Source organism: Diadema antillarum, unplaced genomic scaffold, assembly GCF_040938485.1.
Source record: "Diadema antillarum isolate AM-2024a unplaced genomic scaffold, OU_Dant_1.0 scf00000160, whole genome shotgun sequence".
In the NCBI taxonomy this organism is placed as follows: Eukaryota; Metazoa; Echinodermata; class Echinoidea; order Diadematoida; family Diadematidae; genus Diadema; species Diadema antillarum.
The window spans coordinates 974,765-996,843 of NW_027271049.1; the positions used below are offsets into that span (position 1 = coordinate 974,765).

Here is a 22,079-nt window from a genome sequence, read left to right on the forward strand (position 1 = left end):
ACACGGCCATTGCAAGCCAAGCTCAAAACCACAAAAACCAATATGAAAACATAGAAATTGACACCATTTTTTTTTTTTGGTCATCTATCAAATATCAATTTCAAGTCTCAAGTGTGAAAGAGAATGTGACAGGAAGTGGTTCCAGTAACGAGAGACTGGAGGTGAGGCCACAGAGGTTTTTATTATCTGCTTGTGATTATGAAGAGTGTCTGGCCTTGTATGTGGAGTCAAATGAGTGAAGCTTTTAGGACATTTCAAAATCTACTTCTGTGCAAATACTGTATTTCATGTTTCTTTTTTTTTTCAGCAGCTGTAAACAAACAGCTGACATATTTCAGTGAAAACATGCTCTGGTAATGGCATGTATATTTTGTCTGTTGAGATATCTAAAGCATATTTTGCCATCCATTTTTTGATATTCACAGGTAAATTATTCAGTTGGGTAAGCCTCATGCCAGCCATCATCAGGCTGTCAGGAACATCTTTGTTAGAGAGGTAAGCATAATTTGAGCATGTTTTATTAACTGGTCTTTCATCCATCTTTACTTGCAGAAAGCTAAATCCATGATTAAATCCACCAAAAAGAGAAAAGAATTTGTAAATACATTTGATGAAATCAATTTCTCAATACAATTAACAATACAATGTACAAATAACCTCCTTTCAAAATGCTGTAAATGCATAAATTTTCAAGGTAAATTAATATTCATGCGTTTTGTACAACTTCTCGCTAGCGCAAATTCTTAAACCCGCGACGATATCTTTGCAATTTTCTCTGCACATTGTGAATGGGTTGACAATTGCGCAGCGCGAATTCAAGAACCCACGAATAGATTTTTGAGCCGCTCAGCACGAAATATTGATAATGCGAAAATATCAACATTTACAGTACAAGAGAAATACCTAAATTTTTACCTGACTTTAATAGAGAAACTCTGAATGTCAACCAACAGTTGCCAACAATTATGAAACATAGAAGCCATTTTTTAATCACTGTAGGCACAAAAAATTTTTTATTTCTGCTTTGGTCTTCTCCAACTAAAGGTTGTAACACAGAGAGATAATGAACAGAAGTAAGAGGAGACGGGGTGCCTCCCTCACTCACCCTCTTGGAGTTGTTGGCATCATCGATGAGTCCCTTGGCCTTGGTGATCTTGTCCTGGAGCTCCTCGTCTGACTTCTGGGTCAGCTCGTTGACCATGTCCTCAATGTGGACGACTAGCTTGTCTACCATCTGTCCAAAGAATGCATTATCCCCTTGATATGTCAATTCATGGCAAAGATCATTTCAGTGTTCTAATGAAAAGTTCCCTTTTGTAACTCAGTGTGTGCCGCATTATTTTAACACCACAACTCGTTAGCACTTTTGGTAAGCATCCTGTTTTTCAAAGCCAAGTAACTTTATATAGGACACATTTACGCTTGAAATGTACAGTACAGCAAAGTTCTAGAAAAAATTACATGCTTGACTGTACTGGAAATATGTGTCAGGAATGGAATTGTACTTGATGACATTCAGTGTAAATGTACCATGGTATATTGTGATTTATTGATCAGTTTGTGCACGGTTGTTTGTCTGAGCAAAATACGCAAAGCTGGCGAGCCGTCGACTAAGTCAGGGGCTCAAACTTGGCAACTTGATACACAAAGAGTTAAGGAAAACTACAACTCAATTTCATACATGCCTGCACATGCTGGTCTGCCAAAAATTTGAGGACACCGAATTGAGCTCATGGTTAAATTATAGGTGTCATGACTTTCTTCACTGGCCATTATCATGAACACAGTTCATCTTCCTTATCATTTTTCTAGTAGTACCCCGGGTAATCTCAGTCACTTTCACTGCCAAAATTTTTATCAGCATCTGTCAAAGCAACATTGATATTGTCCTCATTATCGTCGTCATCCTTGTCAAGAATTTATCATCATCTTCATCATCACCATGACCACCATCTTCATCTTCATCGTCATCATCATTGTAATTATCATCATTGACATCGCATTCACCATCATCATGACAGTCATCAGCAACAGCACCACTGTAGTTACCAGCATCAATCATCATAATCACCATCTCCGAAGCCTATTACCACCATCATTATAAACATCATTGTCACCATCATCACATTTACTATCAAACATCATCATAACAGAATCAAATGTAATCGCCATCATCATCACCACCACCACCACCACCATCAACATCTTCATCATAATCATCATCATCATCACCATCACCACCACCACAAGCGTCCATCATTGTCGTCATCATCACTGTCATCATCTCCAAATATATCACGATTGTCATAATCATCATCGCCACAATCAGTTTCACCAGCATCACCCATATTGACCATTATTACCATCACCACCACTACCACTACCATCATCATCACTTGATGAGGTTTCCATGGTTACCTGGTGCGCAGTGGTGTAGAGGAAGCCGCGCTGTAGGAGGAAGGCCTGCTTGTTGGAGAACTTCCTGGGGCTGTGGTTGCGCTGCAGCAGCTCCTGGATCCGCTGGACAGCCCTCTCCGTCTTCTCCTGCTGCTTCTGCACGGCCGCCATCAGGTCCACCGTCGGGATCGGCATGTGCCTCAGGGTGTAGTTCCTTTGGGTGGCGGTGGGGGGGGGGATGGAGAGAAAGGGGTGTTAAAATTTTAAGGTGATACACGATAGCTCCTCACAGGAACTCAATTCCAATTGATGTAATACTATTATGTTTCTGCTTTCTTCTGTCTCTCATGGTATTTAAGTTTCATTATTCTTACCTTCTTCTTCTACCTTTTTTCTTTCTCTCCTTTCCCTCCCTTTCCTTCTCCACTCTTCTTTCTTTCCCCTTTCCTTTTCTCCATCTTCCTCCTCTCTACTTCTCCTCATCTTCCTCTCCCCTTCTCCCTCTACTCCTTTCCCTCCTCTCTGCCCTCTCTTCCCCTTCTTTCTCACCTTTTCTCTTCTCTCCTTCTCTCTCCTCCTTTCCTATTTTCCACTCTCCTTCTTCCATTTCTCCTTTACCTACCTATCTCCCCCTTCTCTATCTCTTCTCCTCCGTCTCCCTCTTCTTTTTCCCAACCCTCTCCTTCCTTTCATCTTTTTTTTGCTCCTTTTCTTCTTCTTCTTCCCGTCTTCTTTCTCTCCCATCCTCTCCATTTCCAGTCTTTCCCCGTGTTTTTCTTTTCTTCCCCTTTCTCTCATTCTCTCCATCTCTTTCAGTCCTATCTCTGATGAGCAGAATGAGCCCGGCGTAAACGTATCACTGTCACTCTGATCGTATCACTGTTGTAGCGAGGTCTTGATAAGCGTACGGATATCGCAATACAATCGCTTTGATCATAGAAGCAGCACGTCTCGTTGGCATGGAAAAGCGGCAAAACGTGGCAGCGTCGTAGCATTATCGTGGCGCTATTGCCTACAGTGCAGGTCGAGCGTAGAGAAACCGTTGTTATTGCCTCAGAGGCCAAAAATGGAGACGGACGGCGATCACCCCACGATTTGTTATTCCAAAATCGTCACAGATCGCTATGGTCGCCATGGTCGCCTTCCTAGTGAGATGGGGGCCTTACCTCTCCATGGCTTGGGCCAGATCCTGGAACCCTTGGGCTGTGATGCCGTTGTTGTCCAGGATCACCTTCTGCAGTTTGCTGTTGATCTGCAGGGCCTTGGCCAGGAGCCGCGCCCCGATGTCCCCGATACCATTGCCGCTGAATGGAGAATGCGCCAATCAATGTCAAAATCATGTCAAAACAAGACAAAATGAACACGTAAGGTGTAAATAAAGCAACATTTCTCTGAATTGGAGTTGTATATTTTTATTACGCTTCTTACATTTTAGTCTTAATGTTTCAGAAAGGAAAGTCATACAAGTCTCCTTCATATGAGCACTTTGCTGTTTATATCCTATACGATGGTAATACAAGTTGGCAACACAGGAGATTACAATTTCGTCGGCCTCATGCCAGAAGGGCCTTAACACCATAGACTTTGTACACTGTTAGGGCCCTTCTGGCATGAGGCCAACGATTTGCATTCTCCTCTCAAATTGGCATTTAAGTTCCATTAAGCATTTCTCAAATATAAGAAATGGAGAAAAATTCACAGGCACAAATTTAAAGATGACAGGAAAAGAGTTTTCAGAGCAAAATTCTACAATGAATCAGTTAATCTATACTGGAATACAAGTGGGTGGATATCAGGAACCTCTCACAAGATGCACAAGATATCTTCCTTCAAGTCATACATTATCACAAAGTCCTTTGGATGAAGGAATTATGAAATGGCATCAGAATAAATAGAGGACACATGCCATCAGAAATGTACAACATGTACAGTACATGACAAGTTCTCCATGCTAAACATGAAGTTTCAATATTCGCCATGACTGGCAAGAATTTACGGTGTACCAAATTTTGAAATCCAAAGATAAAACATTCTTTAAACCTGACAGCCAATGTTCCAAACAATTATGTCATGAGAAACATTAATAATTAATATCTTTTTAATGCATCCAGAATCAAAATACCATGCATGTACTCCAAATAATGAAATAACATGATTGAGCAAGGATGTTTTACTATTCTCAGTAATAAGTAAACAGACAAAATATCAAATCATGCCTCCTGTAACTAAAATGTCATCAATGATAAACTTCGAAAGAAGCTAGACACAATACTGAAATACTGAATTTTTGGCACTATTAATCTTAATGGCATTACATGAGCATTGTCGATAAGGGAATGCTAAACATTAACATGGATCAACACAGCTGCATCTGGGGTCTCTCAGAGATTTTTACCTCAAGTCAATTGTGTGTAGAGTTGTGTTGCTTCCTAGAGCGTTGATTAGCTGGTGCGTGTCGTGGTGCATCCGATTGTTGGCAACCAAGAGTGTGTGCAGTGGCTGCAGTGGCCAATCACGCAATGGGAGGGAGGCGGAGCACAGCAACAGGAAATGGTGGGGGAAAAAAAAAGAGATTTAATGGTTGCCATGGGAAATGTGTAGTGACACCAATGACCTTTTGTTTTCATTCATCTCATATAATGTACTGCAAAATGCTTCCAGATACATTTGAACATAAAATCAAAATGAAATGCCAAAACTTGCTTTTACATCAGGCTTAAAGGAAAACTTCAGAATGAATTTGGTCTCTTGGCCAAACAGACAAAACAACCATTTCAAGCATACTGTATATGCTGAATATTTCGCGAGGTCTTTATTTTCGCGAATTTCGCGAGTCAGGTGCAATTCACGAAATTAAAAACACACGAAAATATTGACTCTGATCCCGATGTTGATGTGACGTACGTGTGTACATTTCTCCGTTCAGTACACGACTCCACGATCGCGAATATAAACACTCGCGAAATCGTCTGGAATTCTTGATTCGCGAAAATTTAGACTCGCGAAATATATGGCGTATACAGTAAACTACAAATGTCACACAAAATAGCACAACTCCCAAATGATACAAGAATGGATGACAAAAATATGTAGAATCTACACTGGCACATTAGAATGTCAAGACTTCAAAGTTCAAGAACACAATCCACAGAATCCCCAACGTCTTGCCTGTGATAGCAACAACACGCAAGGAAGAAATCAAATCAGAAGATATCGAATCAGAGATTAAAGAGACGTCCTCACCAAGTCTGGATTCTGGATCATATCCTCCATGGCGTTCACCACCTTCTCCTTGTCTCTGTGGATGGGAAAGTGAAAGAGTTTACGTGAGAACAATCTCCCTCATTGGGTGAAAAAAAAAAAAACACATCAACAACAACAAAAAGGTTCCATCACCTACGGAGAAATGCATGATGTATAGATGAGGTTCCGTGACATCAAATGATACGTTGCCGGAGGGGCAAAAACAAATCATGCGAGAATTTAGCGCATAGCTATAGCACGCGATACGTGCACCGGATACCCGCCTGCCCATCATGGGATGTGGGATGTAACGCTTATGTGCTTGCCCGTGAGTATGGGGGCCCCCATATGCAGTTTTTGCCCCTATGCATGTCTTGGTGACGTCATTGGAACCTCATCAACAGCCTACAGACTATGTGCATTATGGGATATTGCGTAAAAATTCTCTGAAAATTTAAACACTAGTTTTGTATATCCATAATAATGTACAACAAGCATATATGCACATAATCATACATGTGTGTTTAAATGTACCAAGGGGTATCTTTATATTTGTAATATGTAGAGGCAAAATATTGTACATTGTATGCCAGTATTTTCAGTGTAGGTCAGACCCTTGAAGAGGAGATTTACAGCTCGAAAATAACATTATCAGACATGCATGTTCCTGGCAAAATTAAATGTGTGATTAAAAAAAAATCCAACCTCCTGGAAGATTACGTTTGAGAAAAAGCGATGCAATCACAATTCATTCATTACCATTTCAGAGATTCATGAAGATATTTACATCAACCCCAATTTGACAAGGCTTAGATATAATAGCATTTCTTATAGTTTATGAAAAATGAAGCAATTGAAACATATTCAAAATGTATCGTAACTCAATGGCCACAATGGAGTCACTTCCTCCACCACTCACTTCTTGTTGACATTTGACATGTTGTGTCCAAGGTTCAGCCACTGGATGGACTTGTTCTGCCCGATCCACGCTACCAGTGTTACCATGGCATCGTTGAAGCCGTTGTCATGGAGATCCAGCTTGTTGATGTTGCTCAGCATCGGGATGCAGCCGCTGATGGCGTTAGCGCCCTCCTGGCCCAACTGAAAATGCCAAAAAAATAAAACAGAGAGCATTTAAAAAGATGAAGGAAGTAATTCAGTACTGATTACAGACACACATACACACACACACACACAAATGTAATCATAATAGTTTTGACACAACAAACATCTTGAGTAATCAATCAAGCACAATTTCTTTTTTCTAACGTAAGATACAGTGAAATGACGATGTGTTAATTCCATGACAAGATGTTCACCATGTGTGTGTGATGACTTCTTCTATGGGGACCTACCCCCACAAGTATCTGCTTTTCTGTAGGTTCCTCCACATATTATTTTAATTCAAAACATGAATATGACATACTTTATAGACTCATTTCAATGTTTCCTGTACATGAAACTTATCATGTTAATGTCATTTTGTATACATGGGATTTTTATCACTACTGTTACTATTGTATGATCTGTAGATGTACAGTACATTGTACATGTATGTCACAAAAGTACAATTTGTGGAAATCCATAATAAATAAAATGAAATGAAATTTCTGCAACATAACTGCTCTGAGACCTGATAGGTGTGATATCTTGTTTTCACTGAAATATCAAAGTTATGCATTTGATCCCAATGAGGTGTTGCAGAACTGTAACAAAACAAATATAATTTCTTGCACGATAAGGCTTGACTAGAAGGGCAATATAGTGGTGATGTCGAAGTCTTCTGTTATCGTTTGAGTTGGAACCGGGTGCACGCATAGGCACTCTGGCCAGGTGAGGTTGTTTAGAACCAGTTCCCATGGTGATGAATGGTTATGACATCACACTTTGGTACTCCATAAAGCATGTATCAGTGTACGGAGGTTTGGGGTCTGAGGGTCAGAGCTGACCACATCTCACCTCATTGCTACTCAGGTCAATCTCCACGTCGGTCAGATTCCTGTTGAAGCCGATGCTCTCCAGCATTTCTCTGCAGCAAAAGACAAGAAACAAATGACGACATGCAGCTCCTCGGGTCTTGGGCAGTTACATTGTACCCCCTGGGCAATTACCCCAGACCATTCCCACCTAAACCTAACCCCAATCCGAATCCTGAACCATATCCTAACCCTAACCCAAACTATAGTCCCTAAACCTAACTCTAATCCTAATCCTAATCTTTACTCTAACCTTTTCACTAACTAGTATTTAGCCGGGAAGGGGGGGGGGGGGGGGAGTAACTGCCCTGATACAAGCTCCTCACCATAATCACCATATTGACAATGCATGACAATCAACAAGATCAAACTAAACAGTCCTGCAAGACGTCATTAACCCTTCAAAAGAGAATCTTTATTCTCACCAAAACAGATCAATTTTCCCCTCAAATCTCTAAACTGGTACAAGTATTTGCCATCTAAACTCTTTCCCGTTAACTCTAAATTGCAAAGGATTATGCAAACAAAAGCTGATCAGCATCAGGTAAATATCTTTAACAGTCCCAAAGGGAGACCAACTTTTGCTCATAGAATTACTCATAAGACATAATCCATTGGCCAGCAAGCAAGGACAGAAAATGTACCACATGGAATGAGTTCAACGTTCTGCCAGCAACTGCAGTGGAGAACAACAGGACGCACATGACATTACTGTGACTTTAAACTGTAAGTCCCTTCCCTGCAAAAAAAAAGAAGAAAAAAAGACAAAATGCACAAAACAATAGATGGGTGCCAGATAATGTTTATGTATATACTATTAAACTTGATGACATTTAACCCGTTACCTACGAAATCCTGATGGCCTCTGTATTACGTCTATGGGGATCTCAGAATTCAGTATTGAAGGGGTTAATATGTGATGATTTGACGTATGTGATAACGTGAAACGCTGGAGAACCTGCCTTTAATGGCCACTCTTGATTGTACTTACTTGATGACAGGCGGTGAGATCTTGTTCCTGGACACATTGAGGCACTTCAGGTTGACTGTGGAAGTGAAGAAATTCTTGACTTGCCGTGGAGCAGCAGGGAGTGGTTTACTGCAAAATTAAAAGGACAGACACCAGAGAATCTTCAGATGCTGACATTGGTATGTGCATGTAGGCATGCACATCTGTACTTTTTATTCTTACTTTGTTTGATAATATTAAAGTCATATTCACAAAGAAACAAATATGCACAAACAAATAAGAGATGATAGTATTCCACTCACTAATACTGCTTGATCACCTTAATTTGTACAGGCAAAAAACAACAAAAAATTATGTAGATTAATTTTTTAAAATAGTTTTACGAAGACCTGGAATAATATATACATTGTACATAAAAGTCTTACAATGAATTACTCAGTGATACTAGATCAACTTGATCAGGCTCATTAGTGGTGCTTGATGGCAATAGATACAGTACATGCAAAGAAAACATTAAACAAAGTCCAGAAGCATAAAGTGAAATAAAAACTCATACATGTACATCATTATTCAATTGATCAAGCAAGATCTGTACTTCTAATCATAAAGTTACAATGTACATATGAACAGATAAAAAGATACACACACACATACAGACAGACACACAGGAATGTACATATGATCAGATAAAAAGATACACACACACACACAGACAAACACACAGGAATGTCCATGTATACATACATACAAACATATACATACAGATATGTACAAATGCATATAATATTGTTGAAATCATTCTTGTCAGAGATTGTACAGTGACATGTGAACTGTATGGGACTGGCGGCTCAGAGGTGAGAGGGAACACAGACAGGTTGTCTGCAGTGACCTGCTGGGGTGATTGGGCTCAGTCCGCTCTGGAAAAGGGTACAAGCGTTTGTGATCCAGCCACCACGGTGATCGCAAGTAGGCCAGATCAGGTGGGTGGCTGGCGAAGGAAGCACATACTCGGTATGCAGAGTTTCGTAGCCTGTACATGGTGTCTTTGTGGTCGGTGCACAGGGGTCAAAAGGTGATTATTAAATCATACCTTTCAGAATAATGATCAGAACTCTGTGCAGGACAATTGAATTTCAAGTGTAATAATGCACAGTGCGAGTGATCTTGAGCAGCAACTGTATGGAGTGTCTAAAAATATTGCTCAGAGTCTGAAGAAAAAAGAAATCCTTTGATATTTTTCTTAAAAGCATGTTGTAAGCATCATTATGATAGAAAATGATACCTAAAAATAGAAACACTTAGACTGGAGAAAGTGAAACTAAAGTGATTACAAAGATAAAGGCAATGAAGCTACCACAAGGCAGCTACATCAGGGATGAAAAATAATGATAAAAAGCAGGTAGAAAATTAAAGGTTTTTAAACATGACGAGTGCAAGCAGTGGAAGAAAGTGGTGGAGCTTTGATGACAAGGATAATGTGATGGTGATGAAGCCGTTGATGGCGGGGATATTGCATTGTGGAAGAGGATGTGAGTTATCATGACAAAAGATGATGATTTCCCTGAAAATGAAAATAACAGTGACTTAAAATTTGTGATGTTGATGTTGATGATGGTGATGATAAAGATTAATGTACAATGATAAACATATTACAGAAAACAATGAAAATAGAGATGATGATAATGATGATAATGACTGAAATGATTGACAGACATCTAATCAAAGATGATCATGATGACGGTACAAATATATGACATGAAGATGAGAATAATGAGGGTAATGTTGAAAGGAAGATGGTAGAGATGATCAGATGATGATAGGGATGACAAATAAGATGTTAGTGATGACAATGAAATGATAAAAATGATCAGACAATGATAGTGATGACAGATAACATGATGTGAAGATGATAAGACAATGATGATAGTGATGGGGATAGATGAAAAAAGATAAGATGATAGTGGTGACAATAATTGATAAAGATGATTAGACAATGATAGTGATGACAAATAAGACGATGTGAAGATGATCATACAGTTATGATAGTGGTGACATATTAGATGACAAAAGATAATCAGAATGATGATGATATAAGTGATGACAAATAAGATGACATAAAGATGATGATAACGTTGGTTACAATGACGGTGAGAATAACCCACCTGTTTGAGGGGGTCTTCGAGAGCTTGAGATGAGAAATGGCTGAGGGGCTACTCCTGCAAAGGCACTCAAATGGATGAAATGAAGACGAAGGCAAGAAAGATAGGGGGAGGACACACAAGGAAGATTGTAAAGACCCAGTAGCATGGGGATTCGTGGGTGGCTTGATTCATTCGCAGTCCACCCGGTACATCCGAAAACCACAACTAGCACTAGTCAACCAGTATGTGCATTGAAGCATACGCTCATCAGTAATCTTCGGCTGTGTGTGTACTTACACTGAGATCAATGATAAAACTGTACACAACTTATTACAGAGGGTCCTCAAATATATACGAGCCGGACCAGCCTTTCCATTCTACTCTAGTACCCCAGTGCTACCGAGTCTTTAGGAGCAATGAAGGCAAACAGACAATGATGACACTAATGGAAGTAATAACAACAAGTAATGATGCTGATGATGATGATGATGAAGATGATGATGATGATGATAGCCCACCTGTGAGCGAAGGTCCCCGAGAGGTTGAGATGTGTGATGTTGGAGGAGCATCCCCGGAAGAGGCACTCGAAGATCTGGTTGAGGGAGCACTCCGAGTCCGACAAGTCTAGGTGACTGATGTTGTTTGGGTGACACAGGAAGGCGTAGAGGTTCTGCGGAGAGGAACATTTGGGGCCAAAATGAGAATTTAAGGAGGAACTCTGGAAGGAATCACACCTCCTCCCATCCCATCATCCTCAAATATACCGGCCTCTCTTCATCATCATAAGACTCTATAACATTTTTTTTCTGCCCAACCTTAGACAACAGATATCAATAGGTTGATGTTTTTAAAAATATGTTTAAAGTTTTACTTGTTAACCACATTATAATTTATCTAAACATGCTAATACACTTTGTTTATCTGAATTGAATCTTTGTTTGTAACGATGGTATTGTGGCTGTAACATGCATGGGAAAGGACTCGGTTATTATGCGCTATAACAATTTTAGAATAATCATCATAATGGTGTAAACTTTCATATATTAGAGTCCCTTAATGAGTTTTCACTGAGCTGTTACAACTTTCATACAACATGTTACAATTTCTCTTTAAAGTATATGAATCACATTCATTTATGCCTCTTTTTTTCTTTTTCTTTTTTTGCTACCAAATATTAGCCTAGCCAAAGCCTAAATCCATCCACAATCATCCGATTATGTACATTCATATTGTCTTTGGGCCTTTGAAAGACAAATTGAAAAGCAAAGAAATTATTATAAATAAATAGATAAAATGACATTAAATAAAACGGTCATGATCATACCATACTCAGTGAAAACAAAAAGAACAAGAAAATTAAATAACCTTCTTATCTTAATACTCTGAGAGGATAAAATTTCCTCTAGGAATTACGTTTGTCTGTTCCGTCATTGAATGTAGCAACTCTGACACCAGTTTAATACAATTTAGATTTAATTACCCATTTATACCCACAGTAATGTAATCAGAAAGGAACACATAACAATCAGTTATATTGGCTAAACTAAATAGCTGGTTAGTTGCCAGTTGTATGTGTGTGTGTATGTGTGTGTGTGTGTGTATGTGTGTATTTGCTTCATTAATTGTGATATACAAAAATACACAGAATCTTTTAACACTGCATTATAAAAAAAGCAGAGTACTACTGATTTAATGCACATCAAGAAATTACTGAAGGTAACTGGGATAAGCAGGAAGAAAACAGGTGTGGGATGTAAGGCTTGCGTGAGTCTGGGATATGCAGAAGAAAGTGATAGGTAGAGTGAAGTGTAAACATGGTTGAAAGTTCTAACAATTCTGTGAGAATTGGAACAAAAAACACATCATGTGGTGGTACTGTTGTTGACTCTATGGACAGGTTGAAATAATGTTTGTGGCATAGTGATATTGCATTTGCGACGACATAACATTATGAAGAATAAGAGGTGTTTGGTGCTCGATTGATGTGTGCGGGTGAATTTACTTTGTTGCTGGGCAGGTGAGCAGGATTTTTGAAGAAAACATTGTCTTCCATGGTTTGATGATCGGGCACATTTTCTTGACATTTATCTCACTATATATGAAAGTTCTCTTGAAATCAAAGCAGCACACTAAATTTACACACACCCCCCCCCAAAAAAAAAAAAAATGAAAAAAAAAAGATGAAGAAAGGAAAACAAGAGACCCGCGGGTCTAGCGCTCACCTGAGTATCGCAAGTTCACCTTTCACGCAGTCACTAATCTAAATTATTCACAGCTCTACCAAAATTTGACCAGGCACTCTCAAGTAGAAGATGAAAATGTACAATAAGGTCCCATTTTTTTAAAGATTCCTTAATTTGGGGGGATTGGGGCCCCCTGGGGCCCTCTGGGTGGGGCATGGTGCTCATTTTGATAAATTGTGATCCTGATCCCCTAGGGATGCTACTTGCCAAGTTTGACGAAAATCCATCATGAGGTTTTCAGGAAGAAGATGAAAATGTACAATTTAGGCCCCCATTTGGACCTTCCCAACCACCCCCCCCCCCTCCCCGAGGGGCACCCCTGGATCTCCTATGAACAAACTTGAAACTACAGTCATTAATGTACTCACTCATAGTATTATCTTAGCTCTATAACTTCTGATACTAGAGAAGATTTTAAAAGATTCCTTAATTTTGGGGGTGTGGGCCCCCCGGGGGCCCCCTGGGTGGGGCATGGTGCCCATTTTAACAAATTGAGATCCTAACCCCTTAGGGATGCTACCTGCCAAGTTTGGTGAAAATGGGTCATGGGGTTCTCAAGAAGATAAAAATGTACAATTTAGGCCCCATTAGGATCCCTCCTCACCCCCCTCCCCTGGGTCCCAAGGGGGGCACCCCTGATTCTGCCATGAACAAACTTGAAACTACAGTCATTAATGTACAAACTCATAGTATTAACTTAGCTCTATCACTTATGGTTCTAGAGAAGAAGATTTTTACAGATTCCTTAATTTTGGGGGGTTTGGGCCCCCTGGGGCCCCCTGGGTGGGGCATGGTGCCCATTTTAACAAATTGGGTTCCTAACCCCCTAGGGATGCTAGCTGCCAAGTTTGGTGAAAATGGGTCATGGGATTCTTAAGAAGAAGATGAAAATGTACAATATAGGCCCCATTAGAACCCCTCCCCACCCCCCCTCCCCTGGGTCCCAAGGGGGGCACCCCTGATTCTGCCATGAACAAACTTGAAACTACAGTCATCAATGTACTAACTCATAGTATTAACTTAGCTCTATCACTTATGGTTCTAGAGAAGAAGATTTTTACAGATTCCTTAATTTTGGGGGGTTTGGGCCCCCTGGGGCCCCCTGGGTGGGGCATGGTGCCCATTTTAACAAATTGGGTTCCTAACCCCCTAGGGATGCTAGCTGCCAAGTTTGGTGAAAATGGGTCATGGGATTCTTAAGAAGAAGATGAAAATGTACAATATAGGCCCCATTAGAACCCCTCCCCACCCCCCCTCCCCTGGGTCCCAAGGGGGGCACCCCTGATTCTGCCATGAACAAACTTGAAACTACAGTCATCAATGTACTAACTCATAGTATTAACTTAGCTCTATCACTTCTGGTTCTAGAGAAGAAGATTTTTACAGATTCCTTAATTTTGGGGGGTTTGGGCCCCCCTGGGGGCCCCCTGGGTGGGGCATGGTGCCCATTTTAACAAATTGAGTTCCTAACCCCCTAGGGATGCTACCTGCCAAGTTTGATGAAAATCGGTCTTGGGGTTTTCAAGAAGAAGATGAAAATGTAAAAAGTTTACGCACGACGCACGACGGACGACGGACGACGGACGACGGACGACGGACGACGGACGACGGACGACGCACGACGCACGACGCACGACGGACGCCGGACGAAGGGCGATCGCAATAGCTCACTTGAGCCTTTGGCTCAGGTGAGCTAAAAAGAGAGAAAATGAATAAACATGGAAACTTGTGGCAAAAACAAGCAGCCAATGTCAGTATCAGTTTGTAATATCCTTTTGAAAACAGTGTCTGTGTAAAGCAAAGTGATTTGGTGTTTGAGCAAATCAGTGTGGTGTTCAGGTAAATACATTTGGTGGTAACATGTGGAGGCATCTTGCAATGGCAATGCTAATTCAAGACACCATGACTTTTCTAGCTGAGATCTCTTTAAAATGTTTTGATTTGTGACAAAGGTGCTATTGAATTCTTTCTTCTTCTATTTTTTCTCCAAAAAGAAATACTCTTGCTATGAGCTTGTTAGAAATTGATTACTCTTAAAGGGAGCGTATAGTTTTGGTCGAGACCTACATTGTAACTTCAGGTTTCCAATAGTTTTTGGTGAGATAATGAGAAACCTCTCATGAAATATGAAAGAGCATGTAATTCCAAGAGGGATTCAACATTTATTTGATGAAAATCGGTTTTAAAATGGCGGAGATATCCAAAAAAGAGCATTCCTAATAAAAAGCAAGACCCACCTTTTATTAGGATCGCTTTGTTTTACTTTGTTTCTGGATGTATCAGTGATTCCAAAACGGATTTTCATCAAATAAACTTTGAATTCTTCTTAAAACAGCATGCTCTGTACTATTTCATTTAAAGTGGTTTCTTGGTATCTCACAAAAAGTTAAAAGCCCAACTCTCATCTCAACCAATACTATACAATCCCTTTAATGTGTCACATTTGAGTTTTACTTGCCTTAAAACTCACTGATGTTGGGGGGGGGGGGGGGGTTCTAGCGAGTTTTAGATCTGCAAGGACGATGCCTCCTCCTGAGTCGGACAATGGAAGTAACTGTCCCGCTCATGTGCAGAACACCATTGTTTTGCCTGATAACCTTATCTGCAGTGTTTGCGGCGCGGATCTAAAGCTCGCTACTGTAGACTCACCATCATATCCAAATTTTAGGCATACCTTTATATAACAGCAATTCTGTTCTTGATGATCAGAAAGATTCCCAAGGCTTGTCGGACATAGCAACAGCTAGCGCTAATGCAGACTGAGTTCAAACTACAATAATGTAGTCAAGTAGTAATCAGCAAAGTGAATAGGTTGGCATTATTTCCTCATCAGGGGAAAATATCTACATAACAAGAGACCCGCGGGTCTAGCGCTCACCTGAGTATCGCAAGTTCACCTTTCACGCAATCACTAATCTAAATTATTCACAGCTCTACCAAAATTTGACCAGGCATTCTCAAGTAGAAGATGAAAATGTACAATAAGGGCCCAAATTTTAACAGATTCCTTAATTTGGGGGGATTGGAGCCCCCTGGGGCCCTCTGGGTGGGGCATGGTGCTCATTTTGATAAATTGAGATCCTGACCCCCTCGGGATGCTACCTGCCAAGTTTGATGAAAATCCATCACGAGGTGTTCAGGAAGAGAAGATGAAAATGTACAATTCAGGCCCCCATTTGGACCTTCCCAACCACCCCCCCCCCCCTACCCCTGCCCCCAAGAGGGGCACCCCTGGATCTCCTATGAACAAACTTGAAACTACAGTCATTAATGTACTCACTCGTAGTATTATCTTAGCTCTATAACTTCTGATTCTAGAGAAGATTTTTAAAGATTCCTTCATTTTGGGGGTGTGGGCCCCCCTGGGGCCCCCTGGGTGGGGCATGGTGCCCATTTTAACAAATTGAGATCCTAACCCCTTAGGGATGCTACCTGCCAAGTTTGGTGAAAATGGGTCATGGGGTTCTCAAGAAGAAGATAAAAATGTACAATTTAGGCCCCATTAGGACCCCTCCTCACCCCCCTCCCCTGGGTCCCAGGGGGGGCACCCCTGATTCTGCCATGAACAAACTTGAAACTACAGTCATTAATGTACTCACTCATAGTATTAACTTAGCTCTATCACTTCTGGTTCTAGAGAAGAAGATTTTTACAGATTCCTTAATTTTGGGAGGTTTGGGCCCCATGGGGGCCCCCTGGGTGGGGCATGGTGCCCATTTTAACAAATTGAGTTTCTAACCCCCTACAGATGCTACCTGCCAAGTTTGGTGAAAATGGGTCATGGGGTTCTTAAGAGGAAGATGAAAATGTACAATTTAGGCCCCATTAGAACCCCTCCCCACCCCCCTCCCCTGCGTCCCAAGGGGGGCACCCCTGATTCTGCCATGAACAAACTTGAAACTACAGTCATCAATGTACTAACCCATAGTATTAACTTAGCTCTATCACTTCTGGTTCTAGAGAAGAAGATTTTTACAGATTCCTTAATTTTGGGGGGTTTGGGCCCCATGGGGGCCCCCTGGGTGGGGCATGGTGCCCATTTTAACAAATTGAGATCCTAACCCCTTAGGGATGCTACCTGCCAAGTTTGGTGAAAATGGGTCATGGGGTTCTCAAGAAGAAGATAAAAATGTACAATTTAGGCCCCATTAGGACCCCTCCTCACCCCCCTCCCCTGGGTCCCAGGGGGGGGGGGCACCCCTGATTCTGCCATGAACAAACTTGAAACTACAGTCATTAATGTACTCACTCATAGTATTAACTTAGCTCTATCACTTCTGGTTCTAGAGAAGAAGATTTTTACAGATTCCTTAATTTTGGGGGGTTTGGGCCCCATGGGGGCCCCCTGGGTGGGGCATGGTGCCCATTTTAAGAAATTGAGTTCCTAACCCCCTACAGATGCTACCTGCCAAGTTTGGTGAAAATGGGTCACGGGGTTCTTAAGAAGAAGATGAAAATGTACAATTTAAGCCCCATTAGAACCCCTCCCCACCCCCCTCCCCTGGGTCCCAAGGGGGGCACCCCTGATTCTGCCATGAACAAACTTGAAACTACAGTCATCAATGTACTAACCCATAGTATTAACTTAGCTCTATCACTTCTGGTTCTAGAGAAGAAGATTTTTACAGATTCCTTAATTTTGGGGGGTTTGGGCCCCCTGGGGGCCCCCTGGGTGGGGCATGGTGCCCATTTTAACAAATTGAGTTCCTAACCCCCTAGGGATGCTACCTGCCAAGTTTGATGAAAATCGGTCTTGGGGTTTTCAAGAAGAAGATGAAAATGTAAAAAGTTTACGCACGACGCACGACGGACGACGCACGACGGACGACGGACGACGGACGACGGACGACGGACGACGGACGACGGACGACGCACGACGCACGACGCACGACGGACGCCGGACGAAGGGCGATCGCAATAGCTCACTTGAGCCTTTGGCTCAGGTGAGCTAAAAATCTGAATGAATTTGTAATAAAGTACCTCTGATTTTAAAAAAGAGGATGGGAAATGGTATCTACATAGAAAATGAAAGGATAAAGCTTTAAGAAGCTGTTTAAAGATGGTCATACACTTATTCAGAGTAGGGTCTTGAGCAAATGAACCAAGGAACAAAATAAATGCAGCTTTACCACCACGACTATATACCTACAATCTGAGAATTTTACCAGCAGAAAGGAAAGACATGTAGGAGCAAACAGCAATCTGTTTCTTGATGATATCATCTTCAACAATGAAAAATGTCACAAAAATATAATTCAATAACTGAGACAATACGCTGTGGTTACCTTCATCGAAAATGAGCTCAAATTGCAGAAGTAGAGACAAAGAAAAAAAAAGATCATGAGAACAGTAAACTATGGAAAGATGTGCTACATGATAGGCCTACAATGATGCAGAGCAAAACAACAAGGAATGAAAACATACAGAAACAGTTGAGGAAATCGTGTCTTCCCTCCTTGTGGGAAAAGGAAAGAAAAAGAGGGGTGCACGTTATGAGTTTGACATCCACGAGTCACAAAGCCCCCAAGTCATACTACTCATTAGTTTGACACTAAGCAAACAAGGCCCACGAGACCGACACGTTACGCCCTGTGTTGTAAATGCCAACCTTGTGGGCTGTTTTTACCTAGTGTCGAACTCATGGGCTGTATGACTCATGGACTTTTTCAATGTCAAACTCATGGGCAGTATGACTCATGGGTGTTGGTCTCGTGGGATGACCCCAAAGAAAAGGTTGTTGTCGTAATCAATCTTAGGTTTAACATTGCAAGAAATGCACTCAGCTGTAATTGTATCTTGCTCAACTCCTACAAGAAAAAGAATGCTTTAATACAATGTAACAGAGAAGAGAATCCATCCTGTGTTACATCGATTCTGTTTTGTCAAAAATCCATACCTTTGCTCTAGCTATGAAAACAGACAAACAAACAAACAAACATACACTCTGCCAATTTCCTGCTGCCAAACATTACCTCAGGGAGTAACCAATGACTATAAAATGAAGGTATTCAATGGCATCATCTTGAAACTTTCTGGATGCAAAGCTCATGAATATTGCAATGTGATATACTAAGATGAATATTGCAATGTGATATACTAAGATGCACATTGACTGAAAATCATAATGCTGTGATGATCCTTCCACAAATTAGCAATTATGAAGTGAAACATATTTTGCAAAAACATTAAACGTGTAAATGCAGTATGAAATGTGCACCAATTCAAACTCATATTCAAAGTGGACACATTTTTGCTGAATGTGCAACAAGTATTTCTTAATCTATTATGAAACGTGGTTTCTATCACAGAAATTAACAATGTATCTTTCATCTTACGACATTTATGTCATCCTCCTGTTGGCTTCGTCAAAATTGCATGATTACAAATATATCATAAAAACCTTATATATGCATGTGTATGTATGGTATCCATCATACTGTGATTTTAGAGTATGAAGATGGAGGTTGTCTATTCATTATCGCCTCAGATCTGGTTGTTAAAAAAAAGAGCTCTATTGTTGATGCTCTCTCCCACTTTGCTACTTAAAAAATTCTGAGAATAAAGAAGAACTGCAATGACTACTGTAGAACCAGAAATAGTCGCGGCATGAAACTTTCGTAAATTGGAGCTGAAGGCCTTTTTTTCACAGCATGAAACTTGATGAATTTGCCATTGGTGTTCAATGTATCGTGCAGACAATACCTTTTGCGTGCATTTTACTTTCGCGAATCTTGACTCCTCGTGAAATTTGCAAAAGTTTCATGCACACAAAAAATTTCTGCTTTATAGTATATTGTATACGCCATATATTTCGTGAGTCTAAATTTTCGCAAATAGAGACTTCCCGACGATTTCACGAGTGGTTAAATTCGCGACCGTGGAGTCCTTCAGTGAACGGAGAAATGTGTACGGTATGCGTACATCCCATTCATATCAGGATCAGAGTCAATATTTTTGTGTGTCTTTAATTTCGCAAATTGCAGCTGACTCGCGAAAATTGCGAAAATAAAAACCTCATGAAATATTCGGCATATACAGTATGCTCTTAAATACAGAGCGCACTTTAACGTTGGTAATTCAACTACTCAGGGTTGATATCTATCTCCTTTCAATTGCAACTTAAGGCTCAGTCTTGGAATGTATCTGCTAAAAAAAAAAGAAGAAAGAAATATGTACGAGCGTCACACAAACTGCATTTTTCTTAATCTTGTGCTCGATTCTGGCAAATAAAAGTTGAAGGAAAATCAAAGAGTGAATAAAATCAGCCATTTTAAACTTTGTGACCTGCAGGTGGGGCAAGTACAAGCTTGTAGAAGCAAGCAGAAAACAAAATGGTTGCAACGTCAAACGTTAAGAGAGCATTTACCGTCCCACCTGACAATACCAAATCTCGGTGGAGGAGCGCAAGCTGTTCCTACGATTAAAATGCTTTTTGGAAAACTTGGAGAGGCGAGCAGAGGCAGAGCTTTTCGACATCCATGCTGGGATCTGAAACGTAAGCTGTCGGGAGAGGGGTACGGATGTTGGTGACGACTGGAAAAGCTGTGGGAGCGTTGGAAAGTGTTTGCCGTTCGTTTGTTTGTTTGTTTGTTTGGAAAGGTGAGTAGAAAGATAGAGAGATTGAAGAGCAAACAAAGTGTTTTACGGCATGAAACATATGACGACAGAGAAGAGAGAGAAAAAAAAGTGACTGTCACTAGTAACAAGGAAACATTGAATTGTAACTGTGTTTGAAATGAAGACAATATGTGACTAAGGAGTAGTTTGGAGAAAATTTGTGTTTTTGTAGGATGTCTTTGAAACAACGCAAGGAAGAAACTTACATGTATGTGTTCCATAGGAGATATTTAATTTACCAATACGTGGTTACTTGTATTATCAATCAATACAAAGTCATGAGCTACATCTAAATGCTCTGTAGAATTATTTTTTCACACACAGGTTACACTTGCACAAGAAATTGGTTGCAATATCACATTTTATCATCAAATGGTAATGAGCTCATCTTTTTCATACCCTCCCTTCCTTCGAATATATAAATCCTGCTGCTGCTGTACTGTACAAATGTATGTATGCAAATGAGGAATTATGGGTATAGGATGTTAATATGATATTGCACAAGGGTACTGTGGGGGTAGGGGACAGCTTTGGTTCCACAATGAATATGGGCAATGCTAACACTCACAGGTTGAATTTCGCAAATGTCCATTACAAGGAAAATGAAAGGTTGATCTCATTTGATTGTGTCCAACATCCGGACATACATGTATTAAAGTTACCATGTAAATGTGCCTGCAAAATACAGAGTGCCTATCCTTTACAGGCTTTGAACTTCTGTGGCACATGCAACTTTCTGCATCTGATTCAGCAACTGATTCCTGGAAGTGATGGTATCACATACTTAATGATGGGTGATAGTGTGGAAACTGATAAACATTGCCATTTTGCTTCTTTCAACTTGCTTCATGCACCTTTTTGCCACCAAACAACTTGCAAACAATTGTCAGATACAAGTTCAATTACATTATAGCTTTGTGTTTTGAATTCTAATTATGCACTTATACACACACACATGAACATGCAAATTGGTCCTTCAAACTTTGCTTGAAATTTCATTTTAATTTGTATCTCAATTTGCTTTAAGCATTTTCACTATCTGCTTTGCATTTTACGATAACAAATACAAAGAACTGGCAGCATTGTTTGCAGTGAGACTGTAAAATGTATAAGTAGCACTCACATTTTTAAAAACAAGAATTGGTTCATCAGATCATGACACAAGAGTCATATCCGCACATTGAAATTAGAAGTTTCAGCATCCTTTTTTTTTTTTTTTGTTTAATCAGAAATCAATGGATACAGCCGTTGTGCATTGAAGCATGAACAATTTATATGATAATTGATAGCAAAATCAAATTATGTGAGGCTTATGCAAGGTGTTTGCACCATAATTGTACTTCAAATGTTTACCAATAATAGAAAAGAATGAATAGTATTACAGATTGTCAGCAAGTATTAAAGTTTTTATTTGTGTTTCGTTTGTACTGAAGTTAAGGTGGTTTGCCTTCTTGTACATATCTGTTTGTTCTCTAACAGAGGAAGAAATATT

At 40.3% G+C, this 22,079-nt stretch overlaps 1 protein-coding gene across 1 annotated transcript in view; it reads right to left on the reverse strand.

Moving 5' to 3' along the window:
• The window catches only part of LOC139722178 (F-actin-uncapping protein LRRC16A-like), a 139,578-nt gene that overhangs the window by 41,757 nt on the left and 75,742 nt on the right, over positions 1-22,079 (reverse strand). Inside the window, exons 13-21 of the mRNA XM_071633493.1 lie at positions 11,246-11,397; positions 8,608-8,715; positions 7,600-7,669; positions 6,560-6,741; positions 5,641-5,695; positions 4,793-4,896; positions 3,564-3,701; positions 2,419-2,611; positions 1,106-1,234 (exon numbers count right to left, since the gene is read on the reverse strand). Of these exons, the coding sequence (XP_071489594.1) occupies positions 1,106-1,234; positions 2,419-2,611; positions 3,564-3,701; positions 4,793-4,896; positions 5,641-5,695; positions 6,560-6,741; positions 7,600-7,669; positions 8,608-8,715; positions 11,246-11,397 (1,131 nt within the window). The remainder of the gene's footprint in view (positions 1-1,105; positions 1,235-2,418; positions 2,612-3,563; positions 3,702-4,792; positions 4,897-5,640; positions 5,696-6,559; positions 6,742-7,599; positions 7,670-8,607; positions 8,716-11,245; positions 11,398-22,079) is intronic.